We start from the raw sequence: 19,489 nt of genomic DNA on the forward strand, positions 1-19,489 counted from the left end.
AGTGTCAAAGTGGGAGTTTTGTGACTGACGAAACGAGGTGAGGAGGGAGCGACATGCTCCTTTCGTTTCCTATCTGTCCTCAAAGAGCATGAAGGGAGCTGGAAGTTTACATAGAGCCCAGCTGACTGGTGAGTAAGTCCTGGTGGGCATTTTTCAAACTAGATTGAATTGTAAATCATTGTTTTAGTAAGGGACTTAGTTGATTTACTTAAAAAAATATAATAGTCTTCTAAAGTTTTAAATTTAACGGACTTAGTCATGGCAAGAGAGCTCAAAGCTGTGGTTTGCTCCTCTTGCTCCATGTGGGAATCCGGGAACATTTCCAGGCCCTGGGACCAGCATGTGTGCAGGAAGTGTGTCCAGCTGCAGCTCCTGGAAGCTTGGGTTTCAGAGCTGGAACGACGGCTGAGACACTGTGGCTCATCCGCGAGTCTGATAGCATCGTGGATAGCACGTTTAGAGAGGTGGTCACACTGCTGCTGAAGGGACTTAGGGAAGGAAGGGAATGGCTGACTACCAGGCAGTCCAAGAGAAACAGGCAGGTAGTTCAGGAGTCTCCTGGTGTCCCGCTCGCAGATTGGTATTCCATTTTGGAGGCTGATGAGGGTGCTGGTTCCTCCAGGGAGTGCAGACAGAGCCAAGCTTCTGGCACCACAAGTAAGCTGTAGGAGGGGGGTAAGAGGAAGAGCAATAGTAATAGGGGATTCTATAGTCAGGAGAACAGATAGGCGCTACTATAGCCATCAATGTGACTCCAGGATGATGTGTTGCCTCCCTGGTGCCAAGGTCCGGTATGTCACTGAACGCCTGCAGGGCATCCTGAAAGGGGAGGGTGATGAGGCAGAAGTCATTGTACATGTTGGTAGAAAGAGGGATGAGGTCTTGCATAAATAATTCAGGGAGTTGGGCAGTAGACTAAAAAACAGGACCTCTCGGTTTGTAACCTTTGGATTGCTCCCACATGCCACATGCTAGCAAGTACAGAAATCATAGAATAATGCAGAGAATGCATAGCTTAAGAGTTGGTGCAGGATTGAGAGTGTCAGATTCCTGGACCACTAGGACCATTTCTGGGGAAGGTGGGACTTGTACAAGCGGAACGGTCTACATCTGAAGCAGAGCGGGACTAATATCCTTGCTGGCGGGTTTGCTAGTGCTGTTAGGAGGAGTTTGATTATTACTATTTATTTATTATGAAAAACTTTGCAAAACTTTAATAAAAAAATATTTAAAAAAATATATAAATTCAACAGGCGGAGGGGGACACAGAATGTTAGCAGAGTAGGGATACAGCATAACACAGAAAAGCAATCAAGTCAGGGAATACAGTGGTAGTAAGTTTCAAGGGAGTAAGACAAGGCTGGGTGGCCTCTACTTTAATGGCAGGAGTATTACAAATAAAATGGATGAGTTAAGGGCGAAGGTTGACGCTGAAATTGTGATATGATAGCCATCATGGAGAAGTGATTGAGGGAGGGGCAGATTGGCAGCTCAACAACCTGGGAGAAAGGCGAGAGAAAGGAGAGGAGAAAAGAGGAGGACGTATTGCATTATTAGTTAAGGAGTCAGTTACTGCAGTAAGGAAAGATGATATCTTGGAGGGGGCATCTTATCTTCAGGTAAGTGTTACAACTGTAATTTATATCACTGCCCCAGTCTGGACTCCTCTCCGGGGGAGGGGGGACCATTGAGGGTGGATTGAGGTCATGAGTTGGCATTGGGTTAGCATGGTAGATAAGAGGGGCCATGTGGAGAGGATCGGGAGGCAGAAAGGGGTGTGAGGGAATTTGGCTAGTGCGCTAAATTGCTTTCATAACACTGCTTCAGCACTCCCTTCCCCCTGGGAAACTGGGATCTGCTTCTGACTCCATCCCCACCCTGCTCCCCAGAGTGAAAACGCATGATTTGGGCCCCATTAAACCGAGATGGGTCTGCTGAGACGGGAAATTTCCCAACTTGAACTTCCCACAATGAGAGCAAAAATCTGGCCGGTTTAACAACATTGTAGTCATGACACAATTAGGGGTATCTTTCCTTTTTTAAAATAAATTTAGAGTACCCAATTCATTTTTTCTAATTAAGGGGCAATTTAGAGTGGCCAATCCACCTACCCTGCACATCTTTGGGTTGAGGGGGCGAAACCCACGCAAACACGGGGAGAAAGGGCTATCTTTCCTGACGGCCTGCATTGCTAGTGTAAGTCATACACAGATTGGAAAATCTCAGGCTGAATACTAGTTAATTCCCATCCAATCAAATATTCACAAAACAACCTGTATTACCGGTCACTGATGTCCTGATAAACCTCCTCTGTACCTTCTCCAAGGCCTTGACATCTTTCCTACACTGTGTGCCCAGAATTCTACACTTTACTCCAACTCCAACTAGGTATTAGCCGCCATTTTGTAAACCGTAGGATAAAAATAATCTGCTTCATAATCTCATGCATTTGCAAAATTCTTATACTGAAGACATTGGGCAGGATTCTCCGTATGCCGACATGAAACACGATTGGGCAGAGAATAGGTTCCGACGCCTAAATCGCGGTGGGCACCAATTTGACGCCAAATCACGATTCTCCATCACCTCAACAGCAGCATCAATGCGTACCAGAACGCATGTACAGTAAACACCATTTGCATGTCATTAGCGGGCCCAACCCGCGATTCACTTCCTCCGATGAGCACCAACAACAACAAAGAACAAAGAAATGTACAGCACAGGAACAGGCCCTTCGGCCCTCCAAGCCCGTGCCGACCATACTGCCCGACTAAACTACAATCTTCTACACTTCCTGGGTCCGTATCCTTCTATTCCCATCCTATTCATATATTTGTCAAGATGCCCCTTAAATGTCCCTATCGTCCCTGCTTCCACTACCTCCTCCGGTAGTGAGTTCCAGGCACCCACTACCCTCTGCGTTAAAAACTTGCCTCGTACATCTACTCTAAACCTTGCCCCTCTCACCTTAAACCTATGCCCCCTAGTAATTGACCCCTCTACCCTGGGGAAAAGCCTCTGACTATCCACTCTGTCTATGCCCCTCATAATTTTGGAAACCTCTATCAGGTCGCCCCTCAACCTCCTTCGTTCCAGTGAGAACAAACCGAGTTTATTCAATCGCTCCTCATAGCTTATGCCCTCCATACCAGGCAACATTCTGGTAAATCTCTTCTGCACCCTCTCTAAAGCCTCCACATCCTTCTGGTAGTGTGGCGACCAGAATTGAACACTATACTCCAAGTGTGGCCTAACTAAGGTTCTATACAGCTGCAACATGACTTGCCAATTCTTATACTCAATGCCCCGGCCAATGAAGGCAAGCATGCCGTATGCCTTCTTGACTACCTTCTCCACCTGTGTTGCCCCTTTCAATGACCTGTGGACCTGTACTCCTAGATCTCTTTGACTTTCAATACTCTTGAGGGTTCTACCATTCACTGTATATTCCCTACCTGCATTAGCCCTTCCAAAATGCATTACCTCACATTTGTCCGGATTAAACTCCATCTGCCATCTCTCCGCCCAAGTCTCCAGACAATCTAAATCCCGCTGTATCCTCAGACAGTCCTCATCGCTATCCGCAATTCCACCAACCTTTGTGTCGTCTGCAAACTTACTAATCAGACCAGTTACATTTTCCTCCAAATCATTTATATATACTACAAACAGCAAAGGTCCCAACACTGATCCCTGTGGAACACCACTGGTCACAGCCCTCCAATTAGAAAAGCATCCCTCCATTGCTACCCTCTGCCTTCTATGGCCTAGCCAGTTCTGTATCCACCTTGCCAGTTCACCCCTGATCCCGTGTGACTTCACCTTTTGTACTAGTCTACCATGAGGGACCTTGTCAAAGGCCTTACTGAAGTCCATATAGACAACATCTACTGCCCTACCTGCATCAATCATCTTAGTGACCTCCTCGAAAAACTCTATCAAGTTAGTGAGACACGACCTCCCCTTCACAAAACCGTGCTGCCTCTCACTAATACGTCCATTTGCTTCCAAATGGGAGTAGATCCTGTCTCGAAGAATTCTCTCCAGTAATTTCCCTACCACTGAAGTAAGGCTCACCGGCCTGTAGTTCCCGGGATTATCCTTGCTACCCTTCTTAAACAGAGGAACAACATTGGCTATTCTCCAGTCCTCCGGGACATCCCCTGAAGACAGCGAGGATCCAAAGATTTCTGTCAAGGCCTCAGCAATTTCCTCTCCAGCCTCCTTCAGTATTCTGGGGTAGATCCCATCCGGCCCTGGGGACTTATCTACCTTAATATTTTTTAAGACACCCAACACCTCGTCTTTTTGGATCACAATGTGACCCAGGCTATCTACACCCCCTTCTCCAGACTCAACATCTACCAATTCCTTCTCTTTGGTGAATACTGATGCAAAGTATTCATTTAGTACCTCGCCCATTTCCTCTGGCTCCACACATAGATTCCCTTGCCTATCCTTCAGTGGGCCAACCCTTTCCCTGGCTACCCTCTTGCTTTTTATGTACGTGTAAAAAGCCTTGGGATTTTCCTTAACCCTATTTGCCAATGACTTTTCATGACCCCTTCTAGCCCTCCTGACTCCTTGCTTAAGTTCCTTCCTACTTTCCTTATATGCCACACAGGCTTCGTCTGTTCCCAGCCTTTTAGCCCTGACAAATGCCTCCTTTTTCTTTTTGACGAGGCCTACAATATCACTCGTCATCCAAGGTTCCCGAAAATTGCCGTATTTATCTTTCTTCCTCACAGGAACATGCCTGTCCTGTATTCCTTTCAACTGACACTTGAAAGCCTCCCACATGTCAGATGTTGATTTGCCCTCAAACATCCGCCCCCAATCTATGTTCTTCAGTTCCCGCCTAATATTGTTATAATTAGCCTTCCCCCAATTTAGCACATTCATCCTCGGACCACTCTTATCCTTGTCCACCAGTACTTTAAAACTTACTGAATTGTGGTCACTGTTACCGAAATGCTCCCCTACTGAAACATCTACCACCTGGCCGGGCTCATTCCCCAATACCAGGTCCAGTACCGCCCCTTCCCTAGTTGGACTGTTTACATATTGTTTTAAGAAGCCCTCCTGGATGCTCCTTACAAACTCCGCCCCGTCTAAGCCCCTGGCATTAAGTGAGTCCCAGTCAATATTGGGGAAGTTGAAGTCTCCCATCACCACAACCCTGTTGTTTTTACTCTTTTCCAAAATAGTCTACCTATCTGCTCCTCTATCTCCCGCTGGCTGTTGGGAGGCTTGTAGTATACCCCCAACATTGTGACTGCACCCTTCTTATTCCTGATCTCTACCCATATAGCCTCACTGCCCTCTGAGGTGTCCTCTCGCAGTATAGCTGTGATATTCTCCCGAACAAGTAGCGCAACTCCGCCTCCCCTTTTACATCCCCCTCTATCCCGCCTGAAACATCTAAATCCCGGAACGTTTAGCTGCCAATCCTGCCCTTCCCTCAACCAGGTCTCTGAAATGGCAACAACATCATAGTTCCAAGTAGTAATCCAAGCTCTAAGTTCATCTGCCTTACCCGTAATGCTCCTTGCATTAAAACATATGCACTTCAGGCCACCAGACCCGCTGTGTTCAGCAACTTCTCCCCGTCTGCTCTGCCTCAGAGCCACACTGTCCCTATTCCCTAGTTCTCCCTCAATGCTCTCACCTTCTGACCTATTGCTCCCGTGCCCACCCCCCTGCCATACTAGTTTAAACCCTCCCGTGTGACACTAGCAAACCTCGCGGCCAGGATATTTATGCCTCTCCGGTTTAGATGCAACCCGTCCATCTTATACAGGTCACACCTGCCCCGGAAGAGCTCCCAGTGGTTACTTGTTCACTTGTTCACCGTTCACTTGTGCTTTCAAAAATCATGAAACCGGCCTGGTGGCTGCTGAGGGAGAGAGCGGGAAGGTAGGACTCGGAGAGGAGTGACTGCGGGCGGCCAGGCTGGACATTGTCCCGGCTGGCTGGGGTGGGGGGACTGGCCAAAGGCACCCTTCACTCCCGCCCCCCACCCCTGGCCACCCCCTGCCTGCAATTCTCTCTGAGATACATACCTGCTGCACTACAGGGTGCGGGCCCTGGGTTGGCAGTAACAGCGGGTCTCGTCCATGGGATGGAGGATGATGACAATCCGCTCTGCGATGAGCTCCAGTGCTCCACATTGTTTGACAATGTCTGACTCCTGCCCACGGTAGCACTTTCCACCGTCCATCTGGGTGATCCTTGCATGTGAGCTGGCCATTCCATCACACGGTCCCATTGGATCCCTGGGGTGGCAGTGTTGGGGACGGTTGGGGAGGGTGGGGCACCCAGGCCACCCACAGGGTCTGCCCATTTCTCCCTCATTTACAGATTTGTGCCCTAGGCCTATAAATAAACTGTGCTCTGCACCCATACCAGCTTAACTAGTGTCTAACTTCCTGACCTTCCTGAAATTTCTTCTTAACACTATATCTAGGTGGTTCCCCAGATGGTACAGCAGGAGTGGAGGCGGCTTGCTGTGATTCCTGACCTACGACCTGGGTCCCTGTCGGCTGGCATCTTCTGGGGCGACTGGGCCTAGATGGACCCAGCTGCTGCTTGGGTGGCTCAGGGGGTGTGACCCCCTCCACCCCTCATTCTGCCCGCTGCCCACCAGATGCACTAGGGACAGGCGGGGGATAGTCCGAGGTGCTGTGGTGTTCCTGCACCTCCACTGCGGGAGTTTCGGGCACCGGCCCCATCACCTCATTCTCCTTCGGGGTGTCCGATGGCCCCCGGGCTACTCCATGAGATGGTGGTGCGAGCAGAGCTGTCCCCTGAGGCTCCCTCATCACCTGGCGCTGCCAGTCCTGGAGGCTCGCTCTGGTCTCGACCAGGGTCTGTAGGCTCGTGGCCATGGAGCACAGGGAGTGGACCATCTCCTTTTGGGATTGCGCCCCATCACGCTACGACTGTGCCAACAGCTTCCGCGCCTGTGTCACATCAGCCAGTGACTGCACCATCTCCCTCTGGGGCAGGGCCACCACCCTCTGGGACAGGAAATTGCGGGTTGGTGCCAAGGGCACTGTGCTGCCGACTCACCCTGGCTGCCCTGAGGAGGTCGTGCAGTTTCTTCCGGCACTGTTGGCCGGTGCGGATGGTGTTGTTGGTGGCATTAGCGGCCTCTGCCACCTGTGCCCAGGCATGATGAACGGCAGCAGCTGGCAGCCTCTTTCCCAGGCCGGGGTACAGGGTCATCCTCCACCGCGTCCAGGAGGGTCTCCAGCTCGGTGTCGGTGATGCGTGGAGCTGCTCTTCTTGCTGCCATCTTGTTGGCTGGGATGGTGTGTGTGGGGAGTGAAGTGTGTATAAGCGGCTGCACCATGTCAGCCTCCTGAGTGTCAATCACCAAACCAGCGAATCCGGCACCGTTTCTCATTAGAATAGATTGTGTTCCAAGTGATGCCGGTGCTAGCCCCTTAACAGTACTGGAATCGGTCCAGGTGCGACATCAGTTTTGCTGTTGTGAAAGTCCACGAATTCTGCATTGGCCTCAACACTTTCTCTCAGAAACGGAGAATCCCGCTGATTAACCCGCTGATTATGGTGCCTGCAACGTTGAACTCTCAAAAGCGTAAATCCCTGAAATAACTGATTGAAGGAATGGTTATCTCATCAGCAAAATCCTTCCCTCCACGCAGATTACCACCTCAACCATTTTCAGCATGTCCGCCCTCTTCATACAGCCACCTCTTCAACACTTTCTCACCATGTTCAATTCTTATATCCTCTCATCTGTCCAAACAGAACACTTACCTCTTCCTCTTTCTTGGAGATCAGAATGAATCCATTGTTATCCATTAGGAAACAACTCAAAGCCTGTACAATAGATTAAAAGCTTTAATTAATTTGAAATGTTTTTAGTGATTTCACTATAATTCGTTTAAAAAGCTTTTTTTTCAGCTCAGCAGACAGATTAATGGTTACTTACGTCATCCTCACAGCTGATGGGGCATCTCCCTTCTATATTGCTGCACTGGGAAATGAAGAGAAGTGAAAATCTAAGATAGTCAGAAGCATAAGGTCTCATTTCTATTTAAAAGGCACTCTTTGCAGGAAACATGTTTAGCATTCCTTTGTATATAATTTTTTAGAAATTCATTCATGGGATGTGGGCATTGCTGACAAGGTCAGTCTTTGTTGCCCATCCCTAATTGCTCTTGAACTGAGTGACTCACTGGGCCATTTCAGGGGGCATTTACGATTCAACCACATTTTGTAGGATCTGGAGTCACATGTAGGCCAGGCCAGGTAAGGATGGCAGATTTCCTTCCCTAAAGGACATGAGTCAACCAGGTGGGATTTTAAGACAATTGATGATAGTTGGTGATGGGCCACATTTTTGAACCGCTGCAGTTCAGGTGATGTAGCTACAACCACAGGACTTTGGTCTTGTGACGGTGAGGGAACAGCAATATAGTTCCACGTCAGGATGGTGTGTGTTGTCCTAACTTTCTTGCTGTGAATGAACAACACAGATGGAGGTGCAGCAATAGCTGTCTCTGTCTGTAGGTCTGTTCCTCTTCATGTGTACTTGTTTCACCAAAACTGTTTACTTACGTCAGTATCATTGGGCTGCAAAGGAAAAATTGTAAGGCAGCAGGAAAGAAGAAGAAAACAAGTTAAGTCAGCTTGTAGACATCAGGGCAAATACATGAGTATACTTTAACATACATATGCATAGTCTATTACACCAACATAACTGTTTACACAGAAATACACACCAGTATACTTCACTGAACATCAATACGTGTCAACAAAAACAAGGGGCGAGGTTCTCCACCCCCACGCCGAATTGGCCGCGCCGTCGTGAACGCCGTCGAGGTTCACGACGGCGCGGAACGGTCCCGACCGATTCAGGCCCTGACAATGGGCCAGTATCGGGGCCGCGTCATCTACCCGCCTTGTCGCCCGCGTAAAATAGATGACGCGGCCGGCGCCGCATAGCGGACGTCATCCGCGCATGTGCGGGTTGGCAGGCGCCAACCGGCGCATGCGTGGTTGCCGTCCTGTCCAAATCCGCCCCGCAAGAAGATGGGGGACGGATCTTGCGGGGCTGCGGAAGGAAGGAGGTCCCCCTTCAGAGAGGACGGCCCGACGATCGGTGGGCACCGATCGCGGGCCATGCCACATTCAAGGTGAAGCCCGGTGCAGGATCCCCCCCCCCCCACAGGTCGCCCCCCCAGCTTTCACGCACCGCCCACGACTGCAGCGACCAGGTGTGGACGGCGCTGGGGGGAACCCGCCGTTTTGGCCTGGCCGCTCGGCCCATCCGGGGCTCAGAATCACGGGGGTGCCGGAGAATCGCCATTTTGGGTATCTCCGGCGATTCTCCGGCCTGCGGCCCGCGAAACCCGACTGGCCCGTTCCCGCCGCTCGGGAGAATCGCGGGAGGGCATCGGACAGGCGTCCCCGGAAATTTCGGCGGCCCAGGCGATTCTCCCAACCGGCGTGGGAGTGGAGAATCGCACCCCTGGTACCCCAGCACAACCGAACACACTTTATCATACAACACACATTAATATCTCTCAGCAACAACAACATATGACAGTCCTCAACAAACACCATGGCATCAACACATGCTTCGAGGACAAACTTTTCCCAGTCCGGTGGAGTTGGTTTGCAATCAGGGCTGCTGGAAAAATTAGAAACAATGCCAGTATCCTATCCTGCTCTTGCCTCTTCCATCTTTTATTGGAGTAGGCTGGGAGCTTACCGAGTTTAAGCACACTCCATTTTCACTGAAATGAGGGTCTTGTCCTGCAGTGTGTTGGTTATGGGATTTTAGAGTCAACATAAATGCTCATAAAGGGTGGGAAAGGTTATTTTAATGGCCAGTCCTTTACATTTTGGAGGGAAAACAGATTTTATGTAACTTTGAGTTAAAAAAAATATGTGTTTGCAGTTTCAGTAGATGCTTGTTGACATAACCCTAAATATTGTTATTATACCATTATTGGTACTATCAGCCTGACACCCTGGAAATGCCAACTGGTGCTGGCAGTGCCAAGGTGCCAGGCTGGCATTGTGCCTGTGCCAGGGATCGGGCCTGGGGATGCCCTTCCCATGTGACGTGGGGGGCGGGGTCCCCGAGGATCCCATTATAGGTGAGTTCAGGGGTCGTGTTGGGAGTGGGGGAGGGGGGGGGGGCGTCGAGAGACAGGGACGGCATTTAAAAATGGTGTCCAGTTCTCCTGCACTGAGGAATTCTGGCGATTGGGAGCTCCTCAGTGCAGTACGGCCTCAGTGGGACGCTCCCTGCTGAGACCCCGGATTGCATCAGAGTCCCATTCGATAGCAAGGTCTTTCTCAGTGCTGTGATTGCTGGGAAATACCGGCTAAACACACTCAACATGGGACTCTGTTGCAGTTTGGTTAGATTGCCCCTTGTGAAATTCTTTCAACACTGGGGAGCTGAACTTGCCGGCGAGACTGGCTCCTCAGAGATCGGGCCGCCATAGTGAAAGGGTGCCTGGATCTCTAAGTTGGTTTGAGGGTCCCCCACACTCCCCACCCACGGGCAATGTCACTCCCCGCACACATGGGGTCACCCCACACCCCTCCAAGTGAGAACACCCGTATGGAATCGCTGAGGGGCCCCTTTTCAGACCCCCTCTTTCAGGATCCCAACCCTTAAAACGCCAAACTTTATGAGGCCCCTTCATACCAGCCCTTCACTCCCCACCCTTCATACACCCCTCATGTCCCTTACCATGGGCATGGCCCCCCTCAGGTCCAGACCCTTGGCAATGGCATTACGGCATCCTGGCACTGGGACCTGGCAGTGCCCCTGGCAGCCTGGCAGTGCCACCCAGGCACCTTGGCAGTGCCAGGCTGGCTGTGCCAATGTGCCTGGGTGCTAGGGGGAGAGCCAGGGGGCCACCCTGCTTTGCCCCTGCCCACCCAGGGGTCTCTAATGGCCTGGGAACCCCCCCCCCCCAGGTGCCATTACACCTGGTCCACGTTTGTGTGGACCAGTACTAAATGGTGCCTGATCGAGGCCTCACTGGGAGGACGTTAGTTCCGAGTGCCGGGAGAATCCGGCACATGCATATTTAAATGAACCTAATGGATCATTTAAATTTGCTGATCTGGATCCCGCCCAGTGCCGCCGAGATCCAGATTGCGATGTTCATTTGACCTGTCTGTTTGTTCCCTGTTTATTCCCTATTTTCCCCGTTTTTCTATTTTTGCTATTACCATTTTGATTCATGGGTGAGTAATGAACCTGTGACTTTAATGCAGCCTGTAGCTTTAATTCAAGCAGAAGCAATCGCCTCTGTCTTTAAATCAAGCAGGAAGAATCCGAAAAATATCTTGGTTTCACTGACTTGGTTGGCCAATGAATTGGTTCAAATGTCTATGCCCTGTGGTGTCCCAGTGGTGATTGGTTCTGGTCCCACTGACATGTTTCTCAGTGTCACAAGGCTGGAGTTCATTTCATTTTCGATTCTGCAAGCTGGATGGAGAACTCTAACAAACTCATTCCAGGAATATCCAGTTATACGGGGCGGCACCGTGGCACAGTGGTTAGTACTGCTGTCTCACAGCGCCAGGGACCAGGTTTGATTCTGACCTGGGCGACTGTCTGTGTGGAGTCTGCACATTCTCCCCATGTCTGTGTGGGTTTCCTCCGGGTGCTCCGGTTTCCTCCCACAGTCCAAAGATGTGCCGGTTACATGGATTGGATATGCTAAATTGTTCCTAGGTGGGGTTACAGGATTGGGCCTGGCTGAGGTGCTCTTTCAGAGGGTCAGTGCAGACTCAATGGGCCAAATGGCCTCCTCCTGCACTTGAGGGATTCTATGATTCTATGATAATTCTCACTAAAAGGCCACTGTGCGAATCTGATAACTCTCTCTCTCCAAAAAAGGCTGATGTGAAGCACAGGCTGGTGTGAAGCCAGAGGCCTCTGCTGGAAAAGCTGTAAGATATACTGCTGAGCTGCAAAGAAAATTATTACATGATGTATTCCAAAGACTTAGAACCACACTCATAGAATAGAATTTTCATAGAATTTACAGTGCAGAAGGAGGCCATTCAGCCCACCAAGTCTGCACTGGCTCTTGGAAAGAGCACCCTACCCAAGGTCCACACCTCCACCCTATCCCCATAACCCAGTAACCTCACCCAACACTAACAGCAATTTTGGACACTAAGGGCAATTTAGCATGGCCGATTCACCTAACCTGCACATCTTTGGACTGTGGGAGGAAACCGGAGCACCCAGAGGAAACCCACGCACACATGGGGAGAATGTGCAGACTCCGCACAGACAGTGACCCAAGCCGGGAATCGAACCCGGGTCCCTGGAGCTGTGAAGCAATTGTGCTAACCACAATGCTGCCGTGCTGCCCATGAATGAAGTTACTGTAAAAAGCCCCTAGTCGCCACATTCCGGCGCCTGTTCGGGGAGGCTGGTACGGGAATTGAACCGTGCTGCTGGCCTGTCTTGGTCTGGTTTAAAAGCCAGCTCTTTATCCCTGTGCTAAACCAGCCCCTTGTGAAGGAAGTGCACTGAAGGATTCATCATCTGAAGCAAAGACCTTTTCACCTTAATCCTGATTATTTTTTCACCTTATCCCTCCCTTCAGGGCAGCACGGTAGCATTGTGGATAGCACAAATGCTTCACAGCTCCAAGGTCCCAGGTTCGATTCCGGCTTGGGTCACTGTCTGTGCGGAGTCTGCACATCCTCCCCGTGTGTGCGTGGGTTTCCTCCGGGTGCTCCGGTTTCCTCCCACAGTCCAAAGATGTGCGGGTTAGGTGGATTGGCCATGCTAAATTGCCCATAGTGTCCAAAATTGCCCCTAGTGTTGGGTGGGGTTACTGGGTTATGGGGATAGGGTGGACGTGTGGACCTTGGGTAGGGTGCTCTTTCCAAGAGCCGTTGCAGACTCGATGGGCCGAATGGCCTCCTTCTGCACTGTAAATTCTATGATTCTATCTATGATTCTGTGTTTGTCTGCCTTGTGTGTGTGGGTAGAGGGTGAGGCTGTTCAGGGGAGTCAGATATTAGCTCGACATTAAGCAGCTGTCTTTACTGTACAGTTCATTTTCATTCTAGTTATAAATAAATAGTAATTGTGTTTCACCGTACAAACCTGGTGACTGTAATAATGATTCCAGGGATTTCTATAAGAATTATTGTTTAATTCATTTGTATTGTGATTCCGGGGCACGTGGGGCTGGAATTGACCGTGCTCTTGCCCAGGATGGCAGAACACTATGTTCAGGTTCCTCACCCCAAATTGGTTCCAATGCACCACTAAAAATTAAGGCAGCAAAATTCCATCCATAGTTTCCCATGGACCCACGTCTGGGGATCCCGGACGCATTCAGCAGCCAAACTATTGCCATCCTCTTCACAGGCATGCTGTTGCACCTTTTGGCTTCATTATGATGAAGTCTGCGCCCTATATTGGGGCTACCTTCGGCCACACCATCCACCCACGTATGTACGTGTTTTTGTGTATTTCTGTACAGGCTTACTGATGTGAGAAAAAGTTGAGCCAGCAACCTCTGAGAGGAAAAGTGTTATTTTAGCTTCATTTTGCCATATTTTATGAGATCTGGAGAGGGGCAAAATCTTGTGGGTGGATTCTCCAATTGAAAAACATGTGATAACTGCAAGAATAATGTGCCCACAAGCTGACTGTCGGCGCCATGTATATCTCAGGAATGATGTTTGCTTTTCTGCCTGAGGGCAGAGAGAAACTCCTACACTGCAGTGTTGTAGTCATTGCTGCAGATCACAGGATCAACCTGATTAACTCATGCACAAAACTATCAAATTACCAGCACCTGTTCCCATGGAAACAACTTGCTTTCAAAAGCTAATGCACTCCATGTCTTAATGGGGACCTCTATTGCCTTTCTTTTCTTTAAACAAAATAGCTTTCTCCCCCTCCCTTTTAAGGTAGACTTAAATTTAATACAAGGTCATACCAAACATAAAAATGTTAGTGTTTTCGACCTTGAAAGTATTATTTGATATATAAATGAATGAACATTAAACACAGGCTTCTTCCTAAAATTCTTGCTTATTTAACCTTTCTAAAATAAACAGTTAATGCATCGTAAAATAGCAGAACATGCCAATGTTTTAAGCATTATAAGCAAGGAATTTAATAGGAATAGGAACAAGTTTTCTGCCTCTCGAGACTGTTCCAACATTCTGTTAGATCATGGTTTCGCTATCTCTATTCTCTATTCACTCACCTTGGTTTCACATCCCTTAACAAACTTAGCTTGCAACAATCCATCAATCTTAGATTTAGAATTATTAATTTAGCTAGCATCTACTGTTTTTTGTGGGAGATACGATGGAACTTTGTGTTCATAGAATTTGCAGAAGGAGGCCATTCGGCCTATCGAGTCTGTACCAGCCCTTGGAAAGAGCATCACAAGTAGACACATGGCAGCAGGATGTCATTGCTATAACAGAAACCTAGTGTCACAAGTAGGCTTACATTAACACTACAAGGGGCTGTTTAGCACAGGGCTAAATCGCTGGCTTTGAAAGCAGACTAAAGCAGGCCGGCAGCACGGTTCAATTCCCGTACCAACCTCTCCGAACAGGCGCCGGAATGTGGCGACTAGGGGCTTTTCACAGTAACTTCATTTGAAGCCTACTTGTGACAATAAGCGATTTTCATTTAATTTCTTTTTCAATGAACTTACTGTGAAAATCCCCTATTCGCCACACTCCGCCGTCTATTCGGGTACACTGAGGGAGATTTCAGAATGTCCAATTCACCTAACAAGCATATCTTGTGGGAGGAAACTGGAACACCCGGAGGAATCCCACGCAGACATGGGGAGAACGTGTAGAATCTGCACAGAGAGTGACCCAAGTGGAAATTGAACCCAGGGCACTGCCGCTGTGAAGCAATAGTGCAACCCACTGTGCTACCTTGCTGCTGGAACCTTGCTCATAAATGGTCTGCCTCAGATGTTTAGTGTCATAATATACACCAGTATATTATGGTGCAGACACACACATACACACACTGATGGACATGCAGTGGGATCAATCAGCATACACAACACCGCAGCCAATCACCAGTGAGAGCACACGCATTATAAAGACAGGGGACAGGAGAGTTCCCGCTCATTATAGTAGCAGCCAGCTCGGAGCACAGAGCTCACAGCCTGAAACACAGACATTCACCATGTGCTGAGTGCATCACCTGGTTAGGACTAGGCAAGGGTCAACAGTTAAAGCTGGTATTGCATGTACCCACAGTTCAAGTATGTTAATATAGTTAACCTTATAATAAAATAGAGTTGCACCACTTCCAGTGTTGCTGACCTGTTTGTGATCCAGAACACCCAACACATCATTTAGGTCATGTCCCCTTATCCTCGATGCCCTCAACATGGACAAAAGCTTCTCTCTATCTACCCTAACTCAGCTTTCTGCTCCCAGATTGAGTTCACAGAGATGGGAGAATTCCAGGCTCTGTGATCTCCGCCATTAGAAATGACTTCCCAACCTTCCAATTTGTGGACCTGGAGGCTAAGTTAAAATTGGGGCAGGTGACACTTCAGGCGTTGGTGTGGGCTCAATGCTAGGCTGGGCAACGCGGGCGCAGATCGAAAGCGAGCCTTCAGAAAGGTCAATTTGAGAGATTGGTTGTCAATGGTGAAGTCCCTGTACCACAGAGGAGATGTCAATGTCTTGTCAGATGAGTGTCTAAATTGTAAATGTTCTCCAACTGTTAGCTGACCTTGGAATCAATGGCCCATCATGGGCTTTCCTTAAGGGGTAATAGTCATTGTTGCTGCCTAATCAAAGTATACTGCACAGAGCCACTGAAAGCATGGAGTGGATGCTCCTGATACAGCCATGGAGTAGGCATTGCTTTCTCCCAGTATTTGTTACAGATGCTATGCAATCATGTAGTTAGCTGCCAAGACTCGATGGCTTGATGAATATTTAACAGTTCCTTGATCATTGTACCAACCACTTGCCTTCTGGCCACCCATCTATCAGGATGTGCCCATACTTTGACCATTGACCAGGTCCCTCACAGCTGCTCAATGCCACAACATAACAATTTGACTCACCCTAGCAGCAATCATTGATTTGGTAAAAATGGTTGGTGCATGTAAGCATACAAAAGTGATTGAGAGCATTGTAATCTGAATGGCTCGCAATGTTTCTGATTTGTTATGTTGTAGGTGTAACATAAGCGGCTTCCTTGTGGTGCCAAAATTGTTCTGTGCTCCAAGATTTCAGCCTCGGGGTGAGTACTGGCGCTTCTCTTACCTTTTCTTGCTGGTTGGAGTGTGTTTTCCTCACAGTATTTGCCGAATTTGTCCAGGACTGCCTGGAAGTCGCTCCTGTTTTGCCCCTTGGAGAACTTGATTTCTTCTGCTCTGGCACCGGCGATGGTGAGGAGAAGCTCTGTTTTTTCAGGATCGGCCACTTCTTCTAGTCCGGCTGCCACCAGGAAGATTTCAAACTTTTGCCGGAATGCCCGCCAGTTTTTGCGGAGATCGCCGTGGCACTGGAGCTGAGCAGAACCCGGATCTCGAACATCTTTCCTGGATATCGTTGCTGGTTGTCACTGTACGCTGAGGTATTGTTATGTGGATTGAAACAGATCACTTCTGGTACCATGATTTGTTATGTTGTAGGTGTAACATAAGCGGCTTCCTTGTGGTGCACTTGACAAAGGAAGGTTCAGACGGGGAGATAACTTTAACACGTTTATTAAACTATTTACACTTCTATTACTCGGGTTCGACACTACTGCTAATCCTACTATAGCTACCTAGAGTGACTAACCAGTTGCTGCAATCCACGTGGTGGGTGTAATATTGAATCAACCCTGTGTCTTTACTCACTGACTGTCTCCACTGGAAAGAGGCAGATCATGTGTGTGATGTCCTTTATATATGGGTTGGTGTAATGCCCCCCTGTGGTCATGTCACCTCCTTGTGTATCGTGAATGTCCATTGGTCGTCTCCTACCTAACTGATCTATTGGCTGAGTGTGTGTGTGTGATGTTTCTGGTGCTCCCTCTGGTGTCTAGCTAGCCTACATGCATTTACATTGATGCACATCACTACATCCCTCTTTTTTATATGTTACATATTTTCTGCACACTTTGAGAAAATTGAACAAAAAATAGGTAGATAGGTTAAGGTATATACAAGTCATGGGAACAGTGATTAAACAATAAGTCCAAACCATTTGCGTGAGTCCAAAAACCATTAATCATCATGGTCAAATGTCTCTCTTGGTTATGAACGCCATCAACGTCCCTGTGCCACAGGAACCAAGAAGTGGTCAAATCACTTCACTGTCTAATTTGGAGTCCCTTTCTTTTTTCGATGTTTGTGATGGTGCAATCGGATGGCATCTTGCAGCTGATAAGGTGTTGACGTTGAAGAGGTACCATCAACAGTATCATTCGAGGTCATGGATGTGCGATATGGTGAAGTTGGATAAGACTGTACATACTGGTTCTGGCCACATGCTGTGCAGGAAGGGTGATCCTGCTGAGAACCGTTGAAACTTGTTGAATTGGAAACAGAATTGTTGCTCGCATAAATACCTGGTGATGGTGTGAAACTAGAACCTTGCATCTGATAGGAATATGCCGTCTGGCCAGACTGGAGTGCAGCAAATCCTGGGCTGTAACTAAGGAATCCAGTCTGCGCTTGCGGTAGTCCTCCTTCGGTCTTGATTTCATTAGTGGGCAATCCGTAGTGCTGGCCTGTTTGAGACTATGCTGCATAGACTGCTGGCTGCTGCATGCCTGAATACTGGGTTTTTCCAGCATGAGCTGTCATTAGCTGCACTGCTGGTGTGGAAGAAATGTGTGGATATAGCTGTGGTGAATACTGGTGTATTCCTCTTGGACTGTAGCCGCTGCTTGTTATTACTGACCCAGTGTAATTGTTAAGTGATCCATCTCCTGTCATTGTGGCATCTGCTGTCACCCTGAGCGTGCCATCACTGAGGTTGCGGCACTCCCTGTCTGGAGTAAAGTCCAGCTTACGTGAATCAGAGTCGGCGTTTGGTTGCTCCACATCTGGAGTCTGGTCTGTTTTAACTGAGTCAGTGTTGGTTTGTTGATGCTCCCCGTCCAGAGTCATAGCAGGTTCACTGGAGTCAGCTGAGATTTCTTGAAGCTGCACGTCTGTGTCGGAACATGCAGGAATGCATTGACTTGTGGAGAGGTTCGAGCGAATGAGGGTGGAAGTATCATGGCGTCACCGGAGTCACCAGTGGTCTCACAGTGATCGTCGAGTGCCTCTGTACACACTAGCTGAGGTCTGTCACTTTGCACATCTTGCATGGGATGTGGGATGCTGTCGTCACTCGTCTCACATACCGTGAGTAGAGCCTCAGTAGCTCAGTTGTTGTTCACTTGGGTTGGGTAAATTGTCAGAGTCTTCATCTGGTGGTGCAAACAAAGTGGGTGGACTGTCATTGTCTTGCTGTTGTCCTTCATTTGGGCTTAGACTGTCATCGTCGCTTTGTTCTTCACTGTAGCATGATAGACCGTCATGTCATCCTGCTGTGCACTGGAGCGTGGTAGACTGTCATAGTCTTCTTGCTGTTTACTTGAGCATGGCAGACTTGCATCGTCTGCCGCTAGTTGGTCAGAGGAGATTGCTAGACCCTCATGGTCTTGTTCCTGCAAGGACAGCGCCTCGGAGTCTTGCGTTGCTTCTATCATGGAGGCTGTCCACGAGCTCGCTGCGGAGGCTTGTGACACTGGAGTCACATCTTGTGTGTGCAAGGACTGCGCTCTGGAGTCTTGCATTTCTTCTATCATGGAGTCTGTCCACGAGCTCGCTGTGGAGGCTTGTGACACTGGAGTCACTTCTTGTTCGTGCAAGGACTGCGGTGTGGAGGCTTGCGTGTCTTCTTTCGTAGAGTTGGGAAACCTGAGTGGTGCGTGGACCACACTCTGTGTGGCAGCAGGCCGCTCTCTGTGGGCTTGTACCACTCTCTGTCTCTTGGTTTCAGGCTGCAGCATCATCCTGCACTCACGAGTTGGGATGTCATGTCTGCTGGGCTGAAGATCCTCAAATCCGAAGAACGAATCCGCGTCTGCGTCGGTGTCAATACGGGGGTCGCCAATGCGCAACACGTCTAGTTGTCGTTTGGATTTGGTACTGGGGTAGCCTCCCAAGGTGAAAGGTTCGTCTGTGTCGTTGTCTTCGAGGACCATATCATCACTGTTTGTGTCAGAGCTGGCATTGGGCCCGCGAGGTCCAGAGAAAATGCAACGGTCGGTATCGAAGTAGTCATCGGTTTGGGCGTAGGTAACTGCTTGTTGCAGGGTTCTTCGGAGGTTAATTTCATTCCCTGGTTCAATTTGAGGCATCGTGCTGTCATTCCAGGTGAAGGAAGATTGTTTTACGGCTTTAAAAGATTTTTTCTTTTATTTGGGACGTGTCCCCTTTAAATGGGCGTGGGCCGGAGCCTCTGACGT

The 19,489-nt window shown here is 48.9% G+C and overlaps 1 protein-coding gene across 6 annotated transcripts in view; it reads right to left on the minus strand.

Moving 5' to 3' along the window:
* The window catches only part of LOC140396252 (voltage-dependent calcium channel subunit alpha-2/delta-4-like), an 820,155-nt gene that overhangs the window by 180,532 nt on the left and 620,134 nt on the right, over positions 1 to 19,489 (minus strand). For 4 of the 6 annotated variants that reach the window (XM_072484602.1, XM_072484604.1, XM_072484606.1 and 1 more), the window contains 3 exons: positions 8,590 to 8,604; positions 7,961 to 8,005; positions 7,786 to 7,848 (listed from right to left, as the gene is read on the minus strand). In XM_072484602.1, the coding sequence (XP_072340703.1) occupies positions 7,786 to 7,848; positions 7,961 to 8,005; positions 8,590 to 8,604 (123 nt within the window). The remainder of the gene's footprint in view (positions 1 to 7,785; positions 7,849 to 7,960; positions 8,006 to 8,589; positions 8,605 to 19,489) is intronic. The other 2 variants (XM_072484603.1, XM_072484607.1) reach the window with 1 other exon arrangement.

Source organism: Scyliorhinus torazame, chromosome 19 (genome assembly GCF_047496885.1).
Source record: "Scyliorhinus torazame isolate Kashiwa2021f chromosome 19, sScyTor2.1, whole genome shotgun sequence".
NCBI classification, from domain to species: domain Eukaryota; kingdom Metazoa; phylum Chordata; class Chondrichthyes; order Carcharhiniformes; family Scyliorhinidae; genus Scyliorhinus; species Scyliorhinus torazame.